General features: G+C 46.5%; 1 protein-coding gene across 2 annotated transcripts in view; it reads left to right on the forward strand.

Annotated features, from left to right (window-relative positions):
• Positions 1-25,559, forward strand: part of PASD1 (PAS domain containing repressor 1) — a 77,790-nt gene that overhangs the window by 36,676 nt on the left and 15,555 nt on the right. The window contains exons 6-13 of one of the 2 annotated variants that reach the window (XM_050964739.1): positions 971-1,091; positions 2,560-2,673; positions 4,510-4,628; positions 5,651-5,733; positions 12,898-13,004; positions 18,952-19,099; positions 20,970-21,051; positions 24,095-24,218. In XM_050964739.1, the coding sequence (XP_050820696.1) occupies positions 971-1,091; positions 2,560-2,673; positions 4,510-4,628; positions 5,651-5,733; positions 12,898-13,004; positions 18,952-19,099; positions 20,970-21,051; positions 24,095-24,218 (898 nt within the window). The remainder of the gene's footprint in view (positions 1-970; positions 1,092-2,559; positions 2,674-4,509; positions 4,629-5,650; positions 5,734-12,897; positions 13,005-18,951; positions 19,100-20,969; positions 21,052-24,094; positions 24,219-25,559) is intronic. The other variant, XM_050964740.1, reaches the window with a different exon arrangement.

The raw sequence follows: 25,559 nt of genomic DNA on the forward strand, positions 1-25,559 counted from the left end.
GCTTTTCTGCAGCTCTGGTGTCAGGGTTTATTGGGGCTTCCCTGGCTTTAATCCTCTGAATGATGGGCAGATCCAGGGGTGCTTAAGTTTCATGGAAGTCTCTCCTCTGGAGTAGCACGAAGTTCCCCTTGTAATTGTTTAGCTCAGCCTCATTTTACTACAGATGTTATGATGTGGATAAACCTTCATTTTTTTTCCATATTGACCATTGATTTTTACACAGACTCCCCCATTTATTTTCGTGGGGAGTATCATGTGCAGACTCATGTCAGGATATGGCCACTTCACCTTGACTGGTCCCTTAGAATATGTGCTAACTACTTAGGCTAAACTATCTGCTTGTCCTTGTATTTAGCTGTGACACTCTGAGTACCTTTCCCTGACCTGAAGAAGAGCTCTGTGCAGCTCGAAAGCTTGTCTCTCTCACCACCAGAAGTTGGTCCAATAAGAGATATTACCTCACCCAGCTTGTCTCTCTAATATCCTGGGACTGACACAGCTACAACAACACTGCCTGCTTTCTATTTATGTCAGACAAGCAGAGAGTAAGATGAATTTTCCCTGTACAGAAGAAAACACAGGATTAATGTTTCTGCTTATCTAGGTTTAGATTGTAAATTTACTTCCCTCTCTCATTAGGGGTGTTGTGAGGATAAATACATTAAATGATTGGGAAGTGCTTTGACATCAACTCATGAATAGCAGTATATAAGAAATTGTAATAATTATAATAATAATACCTATCTGTCTTGAGGAAGGGGCGGTGTCTCGAGAACAGCGGAGAGAATGAGAATCACAGCTCCTCTCTCTGTCTTTCATTTAACATTGTCTAATGTAACTTCCTTGTGTTAAGTTGTCCTGTTAAAATGACTGCATCTGCCCACCGTTCTACCCATTGATCAAAGTGTTTGTGCCTCTGGACGGGTTAACGCTGTACTGCTGAACATGACAAAGCATTCTTTTGTATCAGTCAGATTTGGTGGACCAAAATATATTAAACTTTCTGCCTGAGCGGGAACAGAGTGAAGTGTACAAGCTCCTTTCTCCACATGTGCTCATGACAGATCCTGTTGCAGCTGATTTTCTAAACAGTAAGCATCTCTCAAGACTATATTTAAGGGGGAGATTCTAACCGGCAAACGGCTCCCAGGGAGAGTAACGACGCTGGCTTTTCTGTTACATAGTGCCAGTTCTCTTTCACAGGTTTCTAAAACTTCAGCACATCATTAAATTTGGTATTTGCCCTTTGATGTGTCACGTAATCTTTGTTGTTTATTTCTGATCCCAATAGAAAAATGAAATGGATTCATTTCAGTTGACTCCCTTAGATTACTCTCCCAGGGCGAGATTTGGTGGTGAGTCTCTAAGAGGCATGGCTTTCCCAGCCGAGAGGGAGAGTTGGCTTTGGGGGTGGCTTTGTTTCCTTCTGATGTTGAGAGGACTGGAGAGGCCTCGGGTGACTTGTCTGTATTACGGGCCTCAGGACTAGCTACAGCTCTGCACGCTACAGCCCTGTCCCTAGCCTGCCCCTCTGCTCCCAGCCCTGTCCCCAGCTTGCGAGGGGATCCTCCGGAGTCAGCCTGATGACTGGCTTCCACAGTACCTGTACTGGGGTAGCCCTTCCTCAGACAGATATGGGACCTCTGTATGCTGCTCTTACCCTTTTTGATGTGGCATTAGGGGACCGGGGGGAGGCAGGGTGAGTAAATCACCCTCGTGCAGAAAGCCAGCATATGGCTTAATCAGTCCTCACTTTACCATCATTTAAGCCCTTGAAATAAGACCTACCTGGAATTGTGCTTATCCTGTGCACAGGGGAAATGTCACCCTTGCTGCAGATTATATAATATGAGAAGTTTGTGTCACTGAATATTCATTTGTATTAGAACCTGTTCAAAAACCTTTTCAAGTCAATAGAAAGTTTCCCAGGGCCTTCAGCCAGCTTCACTGGGGCTAGTGTATCGGGTGCGGCAGTGTGCCTACAGGGAGAGGAGTGATTTCTAAAGCGCAGTAATGTGTTGCATGCTAATCGGTCTGTGTAGCCCCTGCTCATGTGCACTAAAAGTTCCCTAGTGCCCTTTAACAGGTGCTGTTTGAGAGTGGTTGTATGTTAAAGGGCACCAGGAAACTTTTAGTGGGCACCAGCAGGGTCATGGATCAATTGGTGTGCAGCAAGTTAGTGGGCTTTAGAAATCACAAACCTGGCACTCTGCGTAGCCAAGCCCTACGGGACCTTGAGTGCAGTCCTGGCTCCACTGATGTCAATAGCAAAAGTCACTTTGACTTCCATGGACCCAGACTTTCAGCCCTAGTATAGCACTATAAATAGGAGGCTGTAGAGACTAGGGTGGGGGTTACTTTTTCTTAACCTAGCAGACAGATACGTTTCAGTAGTTGCTGTTTATTTACTTTGGGATATCGGGAACATCCCAACAGAATGTGCGCAGATACCACAGAGATGGGGTCTGTATAAAAACCTAGATAGATTAGATAGATGGACTGTGTGAAAGTGCAGACATAGGGACTGTTAAAAATGTTCTTTTCTCTTTCTCGTTTCAGCTGAAAAGCAAATAGAGTTTTGCTGCCATTTAGCAAGAGGAAGCTTAGATCCAAATGAGCCCCTAACATATGAATATGTGAAATTTGTAGTGGATTTTAAATATTTTACTCATGGTAAGTTATTGCTTCAGTCCATGCTGTCTTTCTGCCTCTCTCACTTATCCTCTGTCTTTGACCAGAGCCACCTTAAATGCTTTGCTGCACTTTAAAATGACATGTAGGCAGCAGAATGGACTGTGCTACTCATGTGCAAAGAGTAATTTTTCATGTGACAGAGCTGGGATCGTCATTGGCTGTAAGGGTAGTGGTGGAATCCTCTGATTGTTTTAGTTGATTTCAATGAGACGCTAGCAAATAGTTCAGACGCTACATTTGGCCTGGCGGTGCTACACATTTTTAAAAACAGTCCAGTTCATTCAAAAACAACATAAAATGCTCTGGTTCGCTCAAAATGACACTTGGAAATGTTATTTGTTACCCTCAGTTTGTATAGGATATCTGCAAAACCTTGAATCTTCCAGGATGGTGGATCCAAAAATGGCCATTTCTTGAAAATAAAATAAAATGAAGAGAGAGAGAGGGTTCAGAAATGGCATCAGTCGTTCTTTTTTTCTCCCACTTCCCTTCTGTTCTTCACCTGGTAATTTTAATAGCAGTCATACTTTTTGAAAGCCTGTCATAGCGTGTTTGGTTCTTGCTGCCAGATTCCAGAAGGACCCCTGTTATGAGCCACTCTACATCAACAACCTTGAAACAATCCCTCCTGTCAATCATTTAGAGATATAGGATTTCTATGCTGAATTTAACTGAATGGTGGTATGTGTGTGTTTGCACTGGCACTGATTGCATAAGATGTATGAGAAGTTTAGTTCACCATCTTTCCCAGGATAAGAAGCTCAGGAAAGCAAGTGCTGTTTGGTTTACCACTCTCCATAGGGCTGGGCCACATGCATTATTTCTAATTACCAGCATTAGGGCAAAATTCTCCTCACTAAGCCATGTTATGTCTCCATTGCATAGTCTGCATCCATTCCTGGTAGTGAACTTCCTCACATGTCCACGTGGTTTTTCTGCATGGAACAAATGCAGAATATGATCCTCTGGATCAGTGTTTCCCAGACTTGGAATGCCACTTGTGCAGGGAAAGCCCCTGGCGGGCCGGGCCAGTTTGTGTACCTGCTGTGTCTGCAGGTTTGTCCGACTGCAGCTCCCAGTGGCCGCTGTTCGCTGCTCCAGGCCAATGGGAGCTGCTGGAAGCGGCGTGGGCCAAGGGACATACTGCACAAGCGGTGGAACAGATTTGGGAACCACTGGTCTGGATCAATATCATACATGCAGTGCAGCTAGGAGAAGAGAATTTGGCTAATCCGCTAGTGAATTGTTTGCAAGTAAACAAAGGTTCATGTTTTCTGCTGTTTTGGTCTGACGTGGTAATTAGAGCTGAGATCTACAATGAACAAAGATCATTTTCCCTAGTAGGATTGCTAAAGAGATTTTCCACCTAAGGTAGATAGTTGAAAAAGCATAAACAAAACGCAACAAAAGTAACAAACAAGAAACCAGCAGCTGAATTTCACTGTCTTCATTTTAATGAACCTTACAGTGCGTCTTGCCTTCTTAAGGTGCTTCCGGCTGGCAGGCTTAGGTTCATACACTTCAGTTGAGCCGAAGCTCTTACAAACAAGTTTTCTGCAAAGCCAAGGATTAGTAGTTGCCCCTGTGTAACCTTTCCCATGATTAAGCCAAGAGAGTTTAGATAGAGACAAAGAATCCACCAAATATGTCTTAAATGATCATCATTTGAACAAGTTTTAGGGGGGGCATGACTTTGATTGGCTTTGAACTGTGCATAGAAGGAGCTAAATTGTTCAGGTTTGTTGATTACTGTTTCTGCCTTAACATTTTCTTCTTGAAATGCTAATTGGCTTGTGTTTTGATGTGTTTCTCTAGTGCCTACACCCTCCTGCAATGGCTTTGAATCAGCTATTGCAAGAGCATTCAGGTCAGCCACAGAAGAACAGATTTGCCTCGTAGCAACTGTTCGTCTTGTTACGCCGCAGTTTTTAAAGGTGAGAGCCCTCGGGTCGTGTTTCCCTTTTTACACGAGGGATCTGCAGTCGATTTTAAAAAATGATGCTTTCACCACAAGCGGAGTTAATGGATATTCAAGTCTGGTCATTCCAAAAGGAGAAATCTTGCAAAGGGGCCTTAAGTCCTGCACTTTGAGAGCTGGGCAGTGAACTATTCAGAGCGGAGGACCTGGGGATGAGTGATGGTGCTGTTTCATTTTGGGATGCGAGTTAGCGTCTAAAGTTTGCTTAAGAATAGCGGAGAACGAAACAGGCTCTCTGAGCATTATTGATTGCAATGCCCAGCAAGTGCAGAACTGCGTTTGAGAAGAACCATTGATGATAGCATTAGAGGGGCCTCCTTGAGCCGTATGTTCAAGAAGTTACGCGGAAACACGGTTTCCAGCTGAACCCCTGGAAAAGCTGTATCTCAGAAAGAAACTTGCCAAACTCACTGACTGTGTAAGAATACTGCCTGCTCTTTTCTCACCATGGGAGCCAGACTTTTATAACCTACTGTTTATCCACAGAAGGGCACTATGTACATAATAATTCAGTTGTGGCCCATTCACTGCCAGAGTGTTAGTTAGCAAAGAAATAATCTGCACCATTGGTTTATTTATTTATTTATTTGTTCGTATTAAAATAGCACTTAGGAGTGAATCAGGACCCCATTGTGCAAGGTGCTGTCAAACACAGAACAAGCAGACGGTCCCTGCCCCAAGGAGCTTACAATCTGCTAGACCTTGCCATTGACGTCCTTACTCAGAGAACTCTCATCTAAAGGCTGGTGTATGCTGCAATGTTAGGTTGACCTGGCTGTGTCACTCAGGGGTGTGAAAAATGCACTCCCTGAGAGACGTAGCTAGACTGACCGAAGCCCTGGAGTAGACACTGCTAGGTCGGCGGAAGAATACGTCAGCTTATTCTCCAAAGAGTCCTTGTACGTTTTATCAAGCTGTTTTGTCCCACAAGCCATTTTCTTTAGAGTTTAATACTAAAATGCGCCCACTGTTCTGCAGGAGCTGTGCAACATTGAAGAGCCATGTGAAGAATTCACATCAAGACACAGTTTGGAGTGGAAGTTTTTATTCTTGGACCACAGGTGAGGAGGTTGTTTTTCAGATATAAATACAACATGTGGTGATTGAAGAATACACAAACCATGGTTTAGAAAAGGAAAACTGTCCAGTAAATGGGTCTGAGCCCCCAAGCAGAATATTTCACATTAAATTAGAACACGAAGGTGACACAGATCAAAGCCTACACTTCACGCCTCCTTAAAAGCTTTGCTCTCTTTCATATTTAAGGGCAGTAAGAATCTTTGTTCGCCTTCCATTAATGTGAGCTGGAAATACAGCACATATAAAAATGTCCAGGCTCATTTTGGTACTAAATAAGTTATTAATATAGAACTGTAGTGAGGGGGCCCCACTCCCCCGCGCTCCTGAGGAGAACAGGCCAGAAAGGGCACGGCCATGGCGGAGCCCCCACCGCCTGTCCCCGCCCCCGGAAGTCAGGGGGCGGGACCGGAGGTACAAAAGCCCTGCCCCAGCGCTCAGTTAGGAGGAGGCTGCCAGAGAAGGCAGACACTAGGACCCGAGCTCCCACTGGGCCCAGCCTACCCCGTGCCTGGTACCCGGAGGGGTACTGGCCTGACCTCCCCTGGGGCCAGTACTCAGAGGGGCCGACTGAGCGGTCCGACACTCGGCCTGTGGAGGAGCTGCCTGGACCTCCCAACGCCCGGGACCCCGAGGAGTGGACTGGACCTCCTGGTGCCCGGTACCCCGAGGAGTGGACTGGACCTCCCGGCGCCCGGTACCCCGAGGAGTGGACTGGACCTCCCGGCGCCCGGTACCCCGAGGAGTGGACTGGACCTCCCGGCGCCCGGTACCCCGAGGAGTGGACTGGACCTCCCAACGCCCGGTACCCCGAGGAGTGGACCGGACCGCACGACGCCCGATACCCCGAGGAGTGGATCGGACCGCACGACGCCTGATACCCCGAGGAGTGGACTGGACCTCCCAACGCCAGACACCCTGAGGAACCCATGATCTGGGACCCCCCGGACGACGCTGGCAGAGGGCAGGTACCCGGTGAGGGGGAGGTTGGAAGTGGCCCGGGGGCAGCCGACCTCAGTCAGGCTGCAGGCTCACCTGAGCCGATGGCAGTGTGTTTCGGTCAGGATCCCCCACTGACCGTCAGCAGCGTTAACCGCTGCTAGGGCCCCGGGCTGGAACGCAGTGGAGTGGGAGGGCCTGCGTTCCCCCTGCCACCCCTTCAAGGGTGGCAGACTCCCCCTCCCCGACCTGTGGAGGCTATATGCTGGTCCCCTGTGCTCAGCCCCGCTGACGAGGCCTGAGCCTAGACTGTGTGTGTTGCCTCGCCCTGCCTAAGGGCCTGGGCCACTTGCTAACTGTTGTGGGTTCACTCCATCCCGCAGCAAGGGACGGGCCCTGAGTCGACGACGCGCGGTGGGCCGGTGTGGCTCCCCTCCGCCCGCAAGGAGGGTTGAGCCCCGGCACCACTCTACTACAAGAACCGTGTGGGCCATATTCTCATCTAGTGTAAATTGACAGAACTCCATTGATTTCAGTTGGCAGCAGCTGAGAATCTGACTCTGTTCTTTGCCCTGTTGATTTCCATCTTGATATAGAATTAAAGGTGTTTTTTTTAAAAAAAGAAACAAATTAAAAGACTAGATAGTTGTAATGATTGACTTATTTTGACTAAATGGAGATAAGATACTACTTGGGAGTGAAATAGACTGGAGATCACTTGATAAAACTTTTTTAATTATAAAAGGGCAGGTGTCCTTCAATAAAAAGCATAGAGCTTTTGTACTTTTGCATATTTGTGTGTGTGCATGAATACCTAGCAGTATTACACACGTTCCCTTCTTTCGTAATGCACAATAGTACTATCTTTGGAGAGCGCATGTACTTACCGCTGCAAAGACCAGGCTGAGAAATCAAATTCCTTTGCTGAATGCTTATTTTCTGAAGAAATCCAAATATCACCCTGTCCATTCAGAGAGAGAGAGAGAGAAGATATTGCAAGAAATGAAAATGAAATTAATATATTAATCAGAATAACTACACTGGAAATCCTATCTTGAGGTGCTGATGAGAAACCACTTGTGCTGTTACTCATGCTCTCTAGGTCTGGTTAATGTAACTTTATCTGAATTGAAATCAGTATATGCAGTAGCCTAAATTTTTAAAAGTGGATGTCTAAGGTTAGGCTAAGCCAATATTGAGATATCGAGAGCAGTGACCTGGTTCTCAAGGGGCCAAGCACCCAGCAACTTCTGTGAGGAAAGCTCCCAGGAGCCGGCTGGGAGCTTTATTGAAATATATCCAAGTGCCTTGTGATGAACCTGGGATGTGACTCGGAGAGGAATTCTTCTACTCCAGTCCTTGTGATATCTCCTGTGAGGAAACTATTGTTCCTGAGCGTAAATTAAGCTAACATAGTTGTTAAGCTGGTGTGTACTGCAGTGCCTGATGTAAGCAGTGAACTTGGAGCTAGGAGCGTGCTTTCACTCATTCAATCATTGGTTCAATGCACAATTTAATAGAATAGTAGGGGCATCCTGAATCTTTCATAGAATGTTTTCAGCTATTTCTCAGTGATCATTTTCCATGTTTGCGGGCTGATCCTGAAAAGTGCTGAGAACATAGGAGTAGCTGGTGCTGAGCTCTACTCAGCATCAGGGCCTCATTCGCTCAGACCTAGCATCTACGATGGAGCGCAGAAGCAGGTTAGGACAGTTCTACTGAGCTACATAAACATCAACCAACTAGAGACACCTGGAGCCTGAAACTACATATAGATGTCATTTAAGGGAAAAAACAAATAGGATGCTTTTATATTGGTCTGTTTCTGTTCCATATTCTACTCCTTCCTCCATCGTTCATTGCTCAATTACAGTGTTGCTATAGTATCTTCCCCTGCAATCCCTGCACTTCAGTGATAACTTGAAGTCCATCTTTTTAGCTTTTCACGCTGCACGCAGTCATTGATCTCCTACTCAGAAAACTTGAACAGTTCCTTTAGCACAGGGAATTGCAGTGACTAAGCTAGCGAAAATCTTCAGATTGCTCCCTCCCCAGTCCCAGGTTAGAAGCATTTTGTGGTTACATTCTCAAATAAAGAATCAGTTCCTCTAAATTATGATGACATATCTGAAAGCACTGCACTTTCCTGAGCTGCTTAAAATGTTTGTCTGGCATTCATCTGAAAGACATTATTGTCATGAAGATAAGTGTGTTATTACAGACCCAAAAGATATTGGCTTGGTTGCGTAGACAGACAGAAATAAAAGTCAGTTTAATAAATACACGTTCTGTCACATTTAACAGAAATCTGGGTCAGATAAAAAAAAAGGAGCACAGTGCTCTGTAAAAGATATTTTGGGTAAATATGACTGTGCTGTTTGTATTATGGTAGGGTCCACTAGGCACTTTCCCCAGCTGTCCCAAAGAACTCACGATCAGAGAATGCTGACATTTGCTTCTCACAGATAATTAATGATGTAGGAGCAGGTTTCCAGAAGTGCTGAGCACCCATGCTGAGAGCTTCTGCTGCCTCCCTGTGTCCACAAGAGACCATTATGGCATCCTGGTGTAAGGGTCCTTGGCCACCCCTCTTTTACCCCAACCAACCTCCTTTTGCAGGTGCAGGGAGTATGTAAGTTGTGACAGCCCTGCAGCCCTGGGTGATCCACCCATGGCTGGCTATGCTGTACTTGAAACCAGTTAGTGTTGACAGAGTAGTGCAAATTGTCCCTGAAACGGAAGAGAATCTAGCTTTGTTTACTTGTGTCAAGTGGATGTGCATTTGGTGTGGTACTCTGTCCCCCTCTAGTGGTGGCTAGGCTGAATCTAGTGCTTGATGGCATTTAGCTCAGGCAGTAGAGCAGAGGTCGGCAACCTCTCAGAAGGGGTGTGCTGAGTCTTCATTTATTCACTCTGATTTAAGGTTTCGTTTGCCAGTCATACATTTGAACGTTTTTAGAAGGTCTCTTTCTATAAGTCTATAATAGATAATTAAACTATTGTTGTATGTAAAGTAAATAAGGTTTTTTAAATGTTTAAGAAGCTTCATTTACAAATAAATTAAAATGCAGAGCCCCCCAGACCAGTGGCCAGAACCCAGGCAGTGTGGGCAACTCTGAAAATCAGCTCGCGTGCTGCCTTTGGCATATGTGCCATAGGTTGTCTACTCCTGCAGTAGAGGCTCATGCATTAAGATCCTGAGATACCAGGTTCAATTCCCACTCCTGACAGCCACAGTGTTATGCTTCACCCCCGATCAGAAAGCTCCAACATTGCTTAAAGGTGGTAGCTGCATTTAGTTTGCTGTGTTGGCTCATCAGCAGAAGCTATTTATCTCTTAGGGCCAAATCTATCCTCCCTTGTGCCAGTGCAGCCATTCATTGGGAGGAACTGAGAGAAAACTGTGACCCTTACTCGTTTTCTGTTTCATTTCATCTATTTCGTTAACATATTAAAAATAGTCCCAAACTTCAAAATCTGAAACAGTAAAATCCCAACTAGTGCCATAGTCTACTTCTGCCTTGGGAGTGTCCCATATAATGGGCTGCAGCCCGCTGTCAAGATCAGTGTGAGGTTTGCCATTGATTTCAGTGTGAACAGGATTGGACCCATGAAGAATGTAGCTGTGCTGTGCTATTGTGTGGCTTGCTCTGCTATCTACATGAGTGTTTGTATCGCTTCATGAATGTTCTAACTTAGAACCATATCAGATGATAAAGATCTGTGAAGTTATTCTGGCTATTCTATTTCCAGTACTGGTTTGCATTCTATAGTACATGTCCTACTGATAGTCCCCTGTTAGTGGCAGCATCCTCAGAGATTCGGCTCCTTCCTTGACATTTTTGCCTTTCAGATGTAGGCAGTTACCATGTCACATGCCCACCTGGCGACCTCATCTTTTAATTGGCACTTAGCCAGCCTGCATCAATGTAGCGGTTGTAATCTTTTCTCATAAATCTTAGTTAGGTTTGTTTCTGTTCTCTGAACTCTTTCTAAATCTGTTTGACCATGTGGTGTCCAGAAATGAATGCAATATTGCACTGGAGCTGTATCATGCATCGACCAAGACTGGCTCTTTTTCTAGAAGTTACGTTATAGCTCAAAGAGAAGTTTCGGGTTTGGTGGGCAGTGTTTTGCAGAAGGTCAGATTAAGTGGTCATACAGGTCCCGTCTGACCTTAGAATGTCTGACTCCAGAGAGAGCTCAGTCCAATGCCACGAGAGTCAATGGGAATATTTCAGTGGGCGTGGATCAGGCCCAGAGAGAGGGTTTCCTTCCTGGTTTCATGATGCTGGGCATACAGCCCAAATTCACACGTGCCTTTTTCATGTCATGTTGCACTGCAAACTCCTATTGACAGGGTGCTGTCCAGGGCTGGCTCCAGCTTTTTTGCCACCCCAAGCGGTGAAAAAAAAGAAAAGAAAAAAAAACATTGAACTCCCGCCGAAGTGCCGCCGAAGAAGAAGAGACAGAGTGAAGGACCTGTCACAGCAGTGCTGCCGAAGACCCGGACCAGCCGCCCCAATACCGGACGGAGTGCCACCCTTTTCTTTTGGCCGCCCCAGGCACCTGCTTTCTTTGCTGGTGCCTGGAGCCGCCCCTGGTGCTGTTCACTGTTTCCCAGGATTCTCCCTCTTTTAAATACAGAATCTCTGTTTTGGATTATTCCGCCTCCTCGCCCCTAGCGGATTAGCTTGAGTTTTCCTCAGCTGAATCCATTTTGTTATTTCATGCCCATATTTCAAGCATATTTTATGGTCCCCTGGTAGCACTGGCCTTCCACAAAATGGTACTAAGACACACCAAAGCAAAGGAAGCATAGAGGAGAACGTGCCTGTCTTTTTATGCCTTCAGCCTGTTCCTGTGCAGTTTAATTTTAAAACATGAACTACGCTGGGAATATATTGCCGCATTTACTCTAGAGGAATGAACTGAAAATGCGGTAGGTAAACTGTGCCGCTCTTCGTAGTGTCATCACACCCAACAGCCAAGTCAAATGGACAGTGAAGCAAAGAGAGGGGCAAGAAGCCAGATAAACACAATATGGCCAAATGTTGCCTTCCAAAGCAGATGTGGTGTTCCCACTGAAGTAACTGGGAGTTGCACATACGCAGCCGAGGGCAGAATCAGGCCTGTTCTTATGTGCAATAGGTGTAATAATTATATCTTCGTTCCCGACTCGCAGTGTTGTGTGATGCTAATTATTTCCCAGGTGTTACCGTGACCTTGTTCTCGTGCGGTTTGTTTATCACTTCAATATTGTAATTGCGCCTTTTTAAAAAGTTCTCATTTTCAGCTCAAAAAGCTGTAACTTAGTATTGGATTTCTAAATGGTGACTTGGAATTGGAAACTTGGCCCTTGTTTGGTTTCCTCCGTTCCCTGTTCATCTGCCACAGACATCAGAGACCTGGAGATCAGCTCGACGTCTGTCTAAAGGAAAAGCTTTATTCTATAGAATGCACCAAAATCATTTGCTGTGCCATGGGAATAGATTACTCCTCTTTTACCCAAGCATGTCCCTACATCCACCGGAGAGTCCTGATTAGGTCTTCTCTACATGAACACTTAGATTGTGGCAATCTGGAGTGTGAATCTACCCCATGCTAGTCTGCTGCACACTAAGTGTCCATGCCGCTGGGCATTAAAAGTTCCCTAGTGTGTTTAATCTGTGCTTATTGCAAAGCAAGGTAGATCAAAGCACGCTATGGGACTTAGATTGCACGTCAGCAGGATCCACACAGAGAGTTGATGCACGGCAGGCTAGTGCGGGGTAGATTTATGCACCGGTTTGCCACATACTAAGTGTTCATGTAGGCAAGCTCTTACTATTTCTTCTACAGTTCCTCCCCAGATGACATTTGCACCCAGCCTACTGGATAATTTTACACAGTCTCCAGTGTATTATGCACATGAACATCCATAGTAATTCTTAAGCTAACAAACATGATTAATGAATGAGTCACTTGCACACATATGTGCTTTTCCATACACCCACATAATGAATAGACCAGGAAACAATAAAGATACCTCCGCATTTACTCAGTTTTGACATGCTTGTCTTTATCTCTCCTTCTGATACAAACAAAAACCCAATATCACTCCCAGCTTTCTGGCAAGGAGATATTTGGTTTTTAGTTTGCTAAAGATCTGCCAAATGGTCATCACATCAGGTTTTGTATTTACATCTTTCTCTTTGCTTTTATTCTAGGGCCCCACCTATTATAGGTTATTTACCCTTTGAGGTTCTGGGAACGTCAGGTTATGATTATTACCACGCTGATGACCTGGAGCTTCTCGCTAGGTGCCATGAACACTGTAAGTTCCTTTCCCATTGCTTGCAGGGAACTGACAACATGAGCTTATGAGACTTGTGCAAAAATGTGTATGTTTATTAGGGAAATTCTTCCCTATTCCTGTAAAATATGGCTTGGTTCATACCTAACGAGGGAAGATGAATCCCTAGGAATCCATTATTTTATCAGGGCAAGTTTTATCAATGAGAATTTCCCAAACGGGCAGATCTCTGTTGTGTTTGGGTGCTGGAAGTGAGTTGCCCTAACATTGGTTACACTGCAACACTGGAAGCCAGAGCTCTTGCCCTTCGTTCCTGACTCTGCTGTTGTGTTGCTGTGCGAACAACCCTGATTCTTGGCATGCATCCGATGAAGTGGGGTTTAGCCCACAAAAGCTTATGCCCAAATAAATGTGTTAGTCTCTAAGGTGCCACAAGGACTCCTCATTCTTTTTGCTGATACAGACTAACACGGCTACCACTCTGAAACTTGATTCTTGGGTTTTTGCTGATCATCACAGCTGCTGAACACTCTCCATTCCCATTGTCCTCCATGGGACCAGGCGTACTTAGCACCTCTGGAAAACAGGCTATAATTAAGTTCTGAAGCAGGTTATAATTAAGTTCTTTGTGCCTAGATTACCCATCTGTAAAATAAGCATAATAGCACCACCTCATTAAGTTGTTGTGATACTTAATTACTTACTATTTGTCAAATGCTTCTGCCATACTCAGACGGTTTCTCCAGATTCCCTGTGTACAGATTCCCTGTTGGCTCAAACGGGTAGTATCTGTCTGTCAGTCTGTCTCTCAAATCAATCCGAGAGGAAGGGGTAGTTTTATCAAAAGTGCAAAAGAACTAACTCCATAGGGCGGAGGGTGGCCAAACTGCAGTTTGTGAGTCGCATGCTGCTCTTTTACTGCTAAAGTTTGGCTCCCATTGCTTCCCCATGTCCTCCCTTCTCCACCTACCAGACTGGGGCAGAAGGGAAGCTCAGGCTTCTGCCCTGCAGCAGAGTGGTGGGGCTAGGGGCTTCTGCCAGATATGACTCTTGAAGGGAGGGGCGCAACCGCCCCCCCCCCCAACAGCTTGAGTCATGCCTCACCAGGCACACTTCCCTTCAGCTGGTAGCTCCCCATGGAGAACCAGCTGCAAACAGCTGGGAGCTGCAGGAAGTGGCTGCTGCTCCGCGCTGTTTGCTGCTGCCTCTCCCCATGGCCGCAGCTCCCAGCTTGCCTGCTCCAGCAGCTGCCATGCAGGAGGGAGACCCGGTGGCACCATGTGATCAAGCAGGGCCAGCAAATCCCTTGGCAAAAATCTCAGGGGGGGTGTGACCCCATGTTCCCTCTCTCCCTCCCCTCATGCATCCCCTCTGGCTCCTGCCCAATGGGATGGGGGGTTTCGGGGCTTCAGCCCCATGAGGCACAGCTGCCAGGGCTCGGGGCTTCAGCGGGAGTGGGGCTTAAGCTCTGAGCCCCAGCAGGTGCACCCCGGCTCTCGAACGTCTGAAGATTGTTGTACGGACGGTCAGTAACTTTGGCCACCCTGCTAGGTATAGTTGTACAATAAGGAACTAATGCAGGTGTATGTGTAACCCCTGCCCTCTGCTGGATAGAATCAAAACTGCTCAATGGTGTGTCACAGTCCTATATTGCTATAGGGCCAAACTGTCTTCATAGCTAAAGCAGAATCGGATTTTATCCAGCAGAGGGCTGTCTCTCTTGGAAACATCCACGGGAGGGGTGAGTGGAAGAATAAAACCTCCCTGAACTTTCGTCCTGGAGTTTTCCTGGGACAGTTTTGAGGTTCCCTGACAGATTATGTGGATCCCAGGGGATCTGCAGCTGCCCATTGTCATCTAGGTGGAAGCTCTGTGTCTGCACTAACTCTGGAACCACTAGCCAGCTCCCAGGTGATATGGCTTCATTGGCAAGATATGGGCAGCTTCTGGCTGGATACCTTGTGGTGCTCATTCCCACCCAGCTTCAGATCTCTGACCCCACAGAGGACTATCTGGGGTTGGAGATGAGAGGGTTGGTGCTGAATAGGCAGGGGTAAATGCTGCCCCACTACATATCCTGCACAAGAAGATTAACTTAGAAAGTCTTCCTTGCACTGATAACTCTGGGGAACAATCAGGCCCCGTGTGTATGCGAATATGCCATGTGTGAATGTGCCATTTATTGGGGCAATAAGGTAACTAGAATCAAATGGAGCTCTGCGGTCGAGTTGCCATGGCTCCTGTATCACACTTCAGGGCAACTGCACCTGTATTCCCACTATGTGGTCCAGCAAAGGCACCCACATAGGCTTCTGGCTCCCCAGCTCTCACCTCTGATGAGCGGAGACATGCATCTGTCTTCCTCCCGACTGGGGTATTTCCAAGCTTTGTGAATTCCCCACCAAGTCCGACCACCTAAGCAGGCCTCCTTTGCCTTCTCCTCAGAGGCTGTAAACAGCATAATTGCCCACAGTTAAGTTACCTGACAGCCCTTTGTAAGCAAGCACATTTATTCTTAAGGTAAAAGCAGTACAGAGAAAACATTAAAAACAATGAAAGAACCTACACATGTGCTAATAAGCTTACTAGAGATCATCCCAACTCTACCTAGGGCTCTGACAGGGGGGTCAGTCCTTCAGTTACCACACAGATGGTTTTCTATGTTTACACATTCATGATACCTTTTGCTCAGAATAAGAACACCCAGGAATCTGAGTCACTCCTTTATCCAGCCTCGGTCTTTCATCTGGGAATAAGTAATTAATAGACAATGGGTTTCTCCTCAGGGCATAGCTTCAAAAGGGTTGGGTCCAGAGCTGGAAATTTGCATTTCCCTCCTCTGAAATATTTCCTGGGAAACCCCAAGCAACTTTGTTTATCCCAAACTTTCCTTCTTCTCTGGCCCATTGTTTAAAAGAGTCCTTTGATGCTCAAGGATTTACATTAATCATGTCTCCACCCTGGAGATGTTCCATGCAATCCCACAATAGTACATAAACATTTGCATTTTTAATGCAATGGACGCTACATAAACTGAATTCAGTAAGGTTCGTCCAGGATATTTCAGGAAATTGTCATGTATGTCACACACTGGTATTATTGGTTACATTTCGTGACCTGTAATAGGGTGTGCTGAATGTTCTCATTAGCCAGATTAGGAAGAACTCTCAACCTGCTGCTGTCTACCCAGTGGTTTGCTTTTAAGTTCTTCAGGAACCATTCATACCATGCCTGACTTGCTCCATGCTGGTGTTACTACAGATCTCACTGAAGCTTGGACCTACTCTAAGGAGGGGCTGGGAGGTGGCATTAAGTAAATGTGGTTGTTTTACTACATACTGTGGGATTGGAAAGCTTCTCTGGTATTGTTTTATGACCCTATATTTTTTTAATTTCATCTGAACCTGAAGCCTATAGGCACCTGAACCCCTATAAACCAGCTCTGTTCTCCAGCTGGGTTGTGCAGGTGCTGGGCACATGCTCAGCTACCCCGTTGGAGCCAGCCAGCCAGGACGTGAATGCACACTGTAGGTTTTAAGTTCCTTCTTAAGCACTCAGTTGCCCTTCTGCTCTCATCAAGACGGAGCATTATATGCAACACTTGTAGCTTCCATGGGGGCTTATCCATGCATGACAGCCATGAGCCTCACACTGTAGTGTCCAAAAGGTGCATTTTTGACTTCTCTAGCATTAAAGGCTGTATACATAGGCACCAGCTTTCTCCAGGCCCGGGGGATGCTCAACCCCCTGCTCCACCCTGACCCTTTCCCCCACCTGATCCCTTCCCCCAAGCCTCCACCCCCATCCTGCCTCTTCCCGCCCCTCCCCTGCCCCAGGCTCAGCCCCCATCGCATCCCTTCCCCCAAGCCCCCCCTCCACCTCTTTCTCATCCAGTCCCGTCCCCTCCCCCCAGTGTATCCCATCCCTTCCCTCCCAGAGCCTCCAGCACTCTGTGAAACAGCTGATTGTGGCGGGCTGTAGGCGCTGGGAGCCAAGGGGAGGTGCTGATCAGTGGGGAAGCAGGTGGGCAGGAGGCACTGGGGAGTGAGGGGGAAGCTGGCTGCCAGTGAGTGCTAAGCACCCACTCATTTTTTCTGTGGGTGCTCCAGCCCCGGAGCATCTATGGAGTCGGCACCTATGGCTGTGTATGTAATACAGTATTGGTGGGTGGGTGGGTGACACCTTTGAGCACTATAGACCCAAGACTGTAGATGCAGTTATAGACTTTGGAATCGAGTCAGCTTCAAATGGTGAGTTAAGAGTAGTTTCAGGTACTGCAGGTGCATCTCGCCCCCCCGCATCCCGGCCTTATCTTGTGCTTTTACATCCAGTTTGTTCTTCCCTCTTGCTATGCAAATGACCCAAACCGACAACAGGGGCCCAAGTGCTTGGCTGAGTACACAGAGGAAACAGTGAAAATGAGTACACACAAATTGTGTCAAACGCATAAAGGAAATGAACTGAAAGAATAGAGAATCTTGTTTGGTCCAATCTCTAGCAGCTGAAATAATCTTTGGTGCTATCTGGAACAGTAGTAAGTAGAAAAATATCATTCAGACAGAGGTGTGATTTTAAATAGACAATGTCCTTTTATTACTATGCGCTTGCAGTCAAAGGCTATGGCCTCCCACTTTTTACCAGCCATAAGGGCGAATGACGGGTGGGGAAGGGGCAGAGAGGAGCGAATGGGGGGTCAGGGTCTTGGTGGGGAGAGGCAGTGCAGGAGCGGGGCCTCAGGGGAAGAGGCAGCGTGGGGGTAGGAACTCACAGGGAAGGGTTGGCGTGAGGGCGGGGCCTTGTGGGGAACGGGTGGTGGGAAGTTAGAGGAGAAGGGGCAGGGCCTCAGGGAGAACAGGTGGTGCAGGGGCATGGCCTCGGGGATGGTGCAGGGGGGGCAGGGCCGCAGTTTGGCCTATTTAGATACCTAACTACTGGATCTGTGGGTGGAATCTGTTACTCAGGCATCGAATGTACCTACTTAGTTACTTATATTCCCCATCCTGATATTCTCCGAGCACCTCACAAGCACTAAGAAAGTTGTCTGCTCAACTACCCCAGCCTGGACAGGAAGTGTTGTTATTCCCATTTGGCACGTGGGCAATCTGAGGAACAGACGATTAAATGACTTGACCAAGGTGCTCAGGAAATCTGCAGCAGAGCTAGGAAGTGACTCCGGCGCCCTTGGCTCCCAGTTCAGTTCATTAACCACAAGACCATCCATTCTGCTCTATGGGTCTCATCTAAAGCCCTTCAAAGTCAATTGGGTTATGGCCTCCCACTTTCCATGGAGTCTTTCCATTGAGCTCAGTGGGCTTTGGATCAGCTCCTGAAAGAGTTCAGTTGTGGACACAGTGAATTGCTGGTGCACAATTGTGCCTGTAGTTTGGGAAGCCCTTTTAAAAGCCTGGTCATTAATATTACATTTTATTACATTTTTTAAACAACTCTTGTTAAATGGTATTTTAAAAGGGAGATGTAAGTGGTTAACTTTAGACATAACTGGCTCTCAAAGGAAGACTTGGTTCCACTCATATACAGTCTAATCTGTGGACATTTCAATTAGCAGTTAAACAGACTTCAACTTTCAAATCAGGGTTCTTCTATTATCAGCTTCCTGATTTGAAGCCAGCGATGTCTGAAATGCATGCAGCTAGACTGATAAAGTGCCAATGTACTCTTCGGTTGATGTCATTTATATGTACAGTTTGCTGGCAAAGAGGCAGAATCTCTGCCTGTGCCAGCTATTACCATTTTTAAAAAATGAACCTCAAATATTGAAGCATTTTCTTTTTAAATTAATAACCACAAATCAGATTAAAACTCGGCACCTGGTTGAAAATGGAAGCAGTGTTGAGGAAGGATTGATAGCAATGTTAACAGTGTTAGACGGGACAGAGATAGTCTTCTAATCTCAGTTACAATCAGATTATAACGGTTATTAACCAAATTGTTTCTTTTTGTTTAACAGTGATGCAATTTGGAAAAGGAAAGTCCTGTTACTACAGATTCTTGACCAAAGGCCAGCAATGGATATGGTTGCAAACGCACTATTACATCACGTACCACCAGTGGAACTCCAAACCTGAGTTCATTGTTTGTACACACCTTGTGGTTAGGTAGGAATATGTGCTTAACACTTTCTGTTAATCAGTGTGCTCATCCATTCCATTTTTCCATTCTTTTATGTGTTAGCCAAACATTTGCGGTGTGATTTGACTCACTATGATGATACATAGTTATATAAAATTATTATGGGTGAGAACTTGGGAATTGTTTTTAATGTTTTCATTAATCACTTTTTGGCAACGAAGTCAAAAAGCCTGGAAGCAACATTTGACTGAGTATATTATATTCCACTTTTGTCCTTAGCCATGACACAGATACATCAAAAACCTCAAAGCTTCTCATAACCAGAGTGCTGTATGGATGTCAATGCATTCATGCACCTCTTTTTTAACACAGCTGTAGATATATCTATCTCATAGAGACAGAAGGGACTTTGAGTCCAGCCCCCTGCCTTCACTAGCAGGACCAAGTACTGATTTTGCCCCAGATCTTCAAGTGGCCCCCTCACGGATTGAACTCACAACCTTGGCTTTAGCAGGCCAATGCGCAAACCACTGAGCTATTTTAGAGGTAGCTGTTTCTATTACCACTATATGAACTATAAAATTTAGCACATGCCACCCCCTCATGCTGGTTCTATTGTACTGGTAGCATTAAATAATGTGCTATGAATCTTGTACAGTCTTGTTCTAGGTTTGGAGGCTTGTGATACACAATTACTGGGTTGGAATCTGCTTCCATCTATGTCAGTGGTAAATTTCCATTGCTGGTTCAAACAAGACTGAGTGTATACTTAGAATGGATTTAGTGGAGAGTTTTAAAAAGAAAGTGACATACCAGTTTGGTCAGCTAATGTTGGTAAAATGTGAATTTATCCTTGTCTTCCCTGTCTGAGACTATCAAATATTTTGAGAAAAGCCCATTAGTCATTCTGTTTAGATATTTTGAAACACAACCTTAAGAGCATCGTATCCTAATAAGCAGCATATGTGGTTAGAATTATATAAGCTAGTATAAACCACACCCTGAGAGCTGTTTTAATTTGAATGCATTCATGATGGTACGTACACATCTCGAGGCTTGTTGATTCTGCCTTGTTTTGGGGAAATTTTAGATCTTTCGGTCTCCTAAGGTTCCAACTTTATGGAGTGTGAGCATATATTTCTGTCTCTGCCTCAGGTACATGCACATCCTAAATAAAGTCCTAGACACCCATCAAATAACTCAAGATGAACATACATTTTACTTAGTAAAATAGAAAAATGAACAGAACCTTGGATTTGAAAGATGAAATAAAGGAAATTTGCAGCTAAGGGGCCAGATTCTGAAGTGGTGTAAATGAGCAACCCCCAATTGACTTCTTAATGGATCTGTGCCCATTAACCCCACCTTAGGATCTGATGCTTACCCCAACCCTAGTTACAGAATCACAGATATCAGGGTTAGAAGGGATCTCAGGAGGTCATCTAGTCCAACTCCCTGCTCAAGGCAGGACCAATCCCCGGACAGATTTTTGCCCCAGATCCCTAAATGGCCCCCTCAAAGATTGAGCTCACAACCCTGGGTTTAGCAGGCCAATGCTCAAACCACTGGCAGCAGGGCGTCCTTCCACTCTGGATCTTCAGTGGAAATTCAGTGGTGGGTCCTGGAGCAAGTGAAGGACCTGCTGCTGAAGTGCCCCAAAGACGCGAAGGACCCCCCGCTGCCAAATGCTCAGAGGAGGAGCACTGCCACCTAGGGCGGCAAAAACCCTGGTGCTGCTTCTGGCTGCAGGTACAAAATAAGAGGTCCTCAGAGAACTGTATATCCGCTTCGTATCATTAAGGAAGCAGCCATTGTTTTTATTTCACAGCCTACTTTTCATTTCCAGTAGGCAATAAGAATTTTGTTCTAAGTCTCTCTTTTTGCCCCCCAATGTAGTTATGCAGAGGTTCGAGCTGAAAGAAGGAGAGATCTTGGCCTTGAAGAGTCATCAATCGAACTGGCATCTTCTTCTTTGAAGGTAGTGCATGCTGAAGGGAACGAATAAAAGGAACTCATTAATGGTAGAAAAACATATGGACTATGCCTTCCTTGTTTCCCTTTACTCGCTTCAGCCTCCAAACTGCCTAGTTCTTTATCTTTCAAACCCACTAGGAGGATTTTAACACTGCATTGCACTAAAATAGCTCATTTATAACAATGCAAACTCAATAATTGCATCATTATTATACTGCTAGGTCAGATCCTTCCGCTCTCTCTGAGACCTTTACCCAAATTATATCTTTAGCCACCTCAGTTCAGTAGAAGAAAAGAAGCTGTTTTACAGAGAGCAGAATGAAGTTTGTTAGATAGTAAATGATGTACTAACTCTCAGTGCCACCGACATACAAGACACTGACACGAGACATCAGTATCACAGTGTTTGCCTCTTTTATGCTGACTCACCATGAGTAATCAGACAAGATAGGAAGTGAAGGGAAAAGAATGATTTATTGATTTTCTTTTCAGGTCTCAGCCATGTTTGCAAGGTTGGGCAGGATACAGAGAGAGGGCAGAGCTGTGATCATAGCAATAATTTCCATTGTTTGGATCAATCGGGCATCGTCACTCATGCTCAGTTAACAGGGTCATTTCAGTTTCGTTTAAGTATATCCACTGAATAGCTTCAAAACAAGACATTGCAAAGTAATTGCAGGTGGCTCGTTGGGTAATCATTTGGGGTTAGCAATCGGCTGGCTTTATAGCTCTTCAGACATCACTTTAGAGAAGCTATTTCCATGGAGGTGTAGGGGGGCTGGTTATATAATAATAAATCTTTAATACACTGTGATCTTTACACAGCAGACTGCTTGGGCACAGTGGATCTGATTGCTGAGTATGTGATTTAGATTTGTTACAGTCCATGGTGTATTCTGGATAGTTTACTATCTTAAAGCGCTTTTGTTGCATTCAAGCGAACACTCATTCTAGCAAACAGCTCTCACTGGTCTGCCGGGCACTGCTTTCCTGCATTTTCTTTCCCATGCCTGTTGATTGCCAAGACATTACTATCCAGACCTTGAACTGAATCTGGCCAGCCTCCAGTGGCAGGAGGGATGAAAAAAGGACAATCTCTCCCATTGGAGGGGGAGAATGAGGAGGAGGGGTGAGAGGTTAACATGATTAGCTGCCTGGATGGGTGTGGAAGACTGGCAGACAGTGTGGAGAACGTGCCTGGCTTGGCCGGCCTGTTGCATGAGAGGAGGGCTGCTTTGCCCTCAGTGTACATAAACAGTCTGCTGGGTAGCCTCTTAGTGCCCTGTTGGTGTTAAGACCTCGGGCTCCTGTTGTGATTGTATAGAGGGCAGGGATTAGGCCAGTCCCCTCTCCAAATATTTTGCCAGACCCCTTACTCACTCGAGTAGCTCCATTGGAGTCAGTGTGACTACTCACATGGGTAAGGAGAGCAGAGATCTCAGCTTAAACAGACACTCGCCATCTGGCATTGGTTATACAAGCTAATCAAGCTGCAGCCGACATCCTCCAAAATTGGTCTGTGTCTCCTCCCAGCTCCCTCCCACCACGTCGGCAACAAATGAAATCTTTCCCTTTTCCAGCCAGCCAGCTGCTCCTGCCACAGTCACTGGCTTATTCCCCAGTCACTGCCCAGCGGGTCATAGCCAATGAGCTGGGACATCCCTGGAGAAACAGGGCAGAAGGAAGCTAATTATAAAAGCATGCTTCTATTTAGACACCAATCTATTGGCAGTTGGCAGCGATGGGAGCAAGAGGGCAGCACCCTGTAATGCAGGAGGGGAGTGTGTCATAAAGAGGGTTGGGGATGATGTGGTGTCCTTCCCATCCAGCATCCTCCTTCCTGAGTCTCACAGGCATAGGCTTAGTGTATGAGGCACCATGGATGGGCATGGAGTATTATTATTAGTCACTATCTATATTACAGGGATGTCCAGAGGCCCCATTGTGCTAAGCACTATGGGTACAGCTGGGAAGAGACAGTCCCTGCCTCTAAGTGCTTACAGTTTCAATAGACCAGAGGGAGTGTTGTCTCTGGTTGACAACTGAGGTAGTGGGTGATACTGAGGTGACCCAGATGGTGTGCAATGGAGGTGGGAGTTGAACCTGGATCTCCTAAATTCCCAGCTAGTATCTTAGCCACAAAGCCACCCTGTGCCTGCCCTCCTGTGTACACTGTATTAGGCAGATCTCCAGCCGGGGGGAGGGTGGGTGAGGGGGAGCTGGGGAGGAATTTCCCTCTGTGATGCGGTGGCTTTGCCACACTGGAGGCTTAGCTGAGGGTGGGAGAACGTTGCCTTCCTTTGATGCATTTTGCAAGGCTCAGAAGGATGGGGCCGTGTGGTAGGAATCTGCACCATCCCAAAAGCTGAGACAGATGGGGGGTCCTGGGAACCGTGAGTGCACATGCAGCCGTTTTACCAGGCGCAGGCAGAAGGCATGCCCACCGAGGAGCTCAGCTCTTACTAGGGAAGGCAGCTAGGTAAGTGCCTGAGGGTCACATCTACAAATGAGCACATTGTTGTGCTCACTGGCTTCCAGGGCTAGTGCTTAGGGCCACCAAGGGCATGTCTGCACTGCCGTCCAAGGCAGAATCATAGCACAGTAGGCGGACCTGCGCGACCACAGCTAAAAATAACAATATAGATGCAGCAACACGGGCTTCAGTGCTGGCTGTACCAGCATGCCAGGGACCCTGGGTGTGCACTCTCCTTGCTGGCCCATGCTGAAGACCGGGCCGCCACATCTGAGCTGCGATTTTCAACTGTGCTAGTGCAGGTAAAACTAGCCCTCGCTTGTCTACCCCAGCTGCAGTCCCACCTCTGGCTGCAGTGCAGACATACCCTAAGGAGCCATCCAAAGGTTCTTTTGGGCAAGCTGCTGGTTGTTTCCAATCACCCAAATTAATTCTGTAGTGGCAGCTGTGGCCCTTTAAGAACCAAACACCGTTTTTGTCTGAGAAAGAGCCATGAGCAAGATTCAAGGGGGGTCAAGCTGCTGTTGCTTTTGTGCTGCTAAGGAGGTTGCTGTCTGTGTTTTGTTCACTGCAGAGTCACAATAGTTACCTAGACATCAGGCAATGTGGAAACAACCAAGACACCAGCAGGGAAAGAGTGTCTGTATCCTCACCTAGCTCCCGGCGATCTTCACACACCGCACTCTCCGACTCAGCATGTACGTACCCTAGCCAGCATCGACAGATCCCAGCAAAGGCGAGGTGCCATACTAACATATTGGCAAAAGCATGGAGCCGCTTAGAAAATCCCTACACCTCAAATCTCGGTTGGAAGTTTTAAACTGTTACAAGAGACCTAAAAAACCGTGTGAGGAGATAGTCTGCCGATTGGCTAGTTTATATCTGTCACAGCCATCTGAACCCAGAGTAGCCCCCTTTGACATTTTTGGGGTTCCCCCGGTACCAGGATGGGAGCACCCCTGGCCTCTGAATGCACCGGACTTTCCCAGCAACTGTACCATAGCGAAGCTCCCAGGGTTAGTGAAGGTAGCCACCAAGGCTGCGTCTTCACTGACAAAGAAACGGTGTGTTTTTATCATACGGCAGCTACCGCGCAGTAGTCACCTGGCTGTGAAAGCAGAATGCAGACAAGGCATCTGCAGTTTTACCGCACAGTATATTAGGCAAGGCCAATCCTGGACGGAAGTTTAGCATGGGCCTGACCTCACTCGTTCACAGAGGTTCAGAGCCTCATCTCCGCTGGGATTTTACAGCGGGTTCACTAACACGCTTTGGTTATCTCACTGTAAAACCCCCTTTTTTAAGCTGTGAAGCCAAAGCCCAAGAGCCCAGTGCTTGTGAGAGGGGTTAATAGAGGGAGGAGGCACAGAGTTTTGGCCTTCTTAGTGGTCCTCCTTTCCCCAGTGAAGATGCCTAGATACTGCAGCGGCAGGTGTAGTGGAAATATACATCGTCCATGCAGCCAGGCAGGTGGGTTTGGGCTGTGATTGGGAATGGGGCGAGAGCCAGTGAGTGCAGAGATAGGGAAAGGTTGTGTGAGGAGAAGGCTCTGATACCAAGCGTCAGAGGAAGAGGTGACTATTAAATGAGCAGAGGGGGTGGGAGGGACCAGCCTACGATGTGTCTACACTAGACATTTGCCCCTAAAATTCCCCACTGGTGCAGTTCCACTGGGCACCGTAGCAACTGCAGGCGCTCGAGGGTGGTAGACCAGTGTTGGCATTTTAACAGCTGTGTCATTTGCTCCCTGCTCAGGGCAGGCGTAGGTCACACGGGTTAAAGCACCCCCGCTGCTTCTGCTGCCCCAGGGGTGACAATAGGGGAAAGTTTGGGGGTGGATGTGTAGCGTTCTAGCCTTCCTGCTGAGAATCACACTGGATAGTCAGTGAATCACACTGACGCAACAAGATACTGGAATTTAATGTGACATGTCTGTGAATTCCCTTAAAAAATGCCTCTGCTTTATCCATTTCAGTAGAAACTGCCTGTCTGTCTGCCCAGCTCGTCATTACTGTCTTAGTTTGAGGGCTGTGTACTGC

This window comes from Gopherus flavomarginatus, chromosome 8 (assembly GCF_025201925.1).
Source record: "Gopherus flavomarginatus isolate rGopFla2 chromosome 8, rGopFla2.mat.asm, whole genome shotgun sequence".
In the NCBI taxonomy this organism is placed as follows: domain Eukaryota; kingdom Metazoa; phylum Chordata; order Testudines; family Testudinidae; genus Gopherus; species Gopherus flavomarginatus.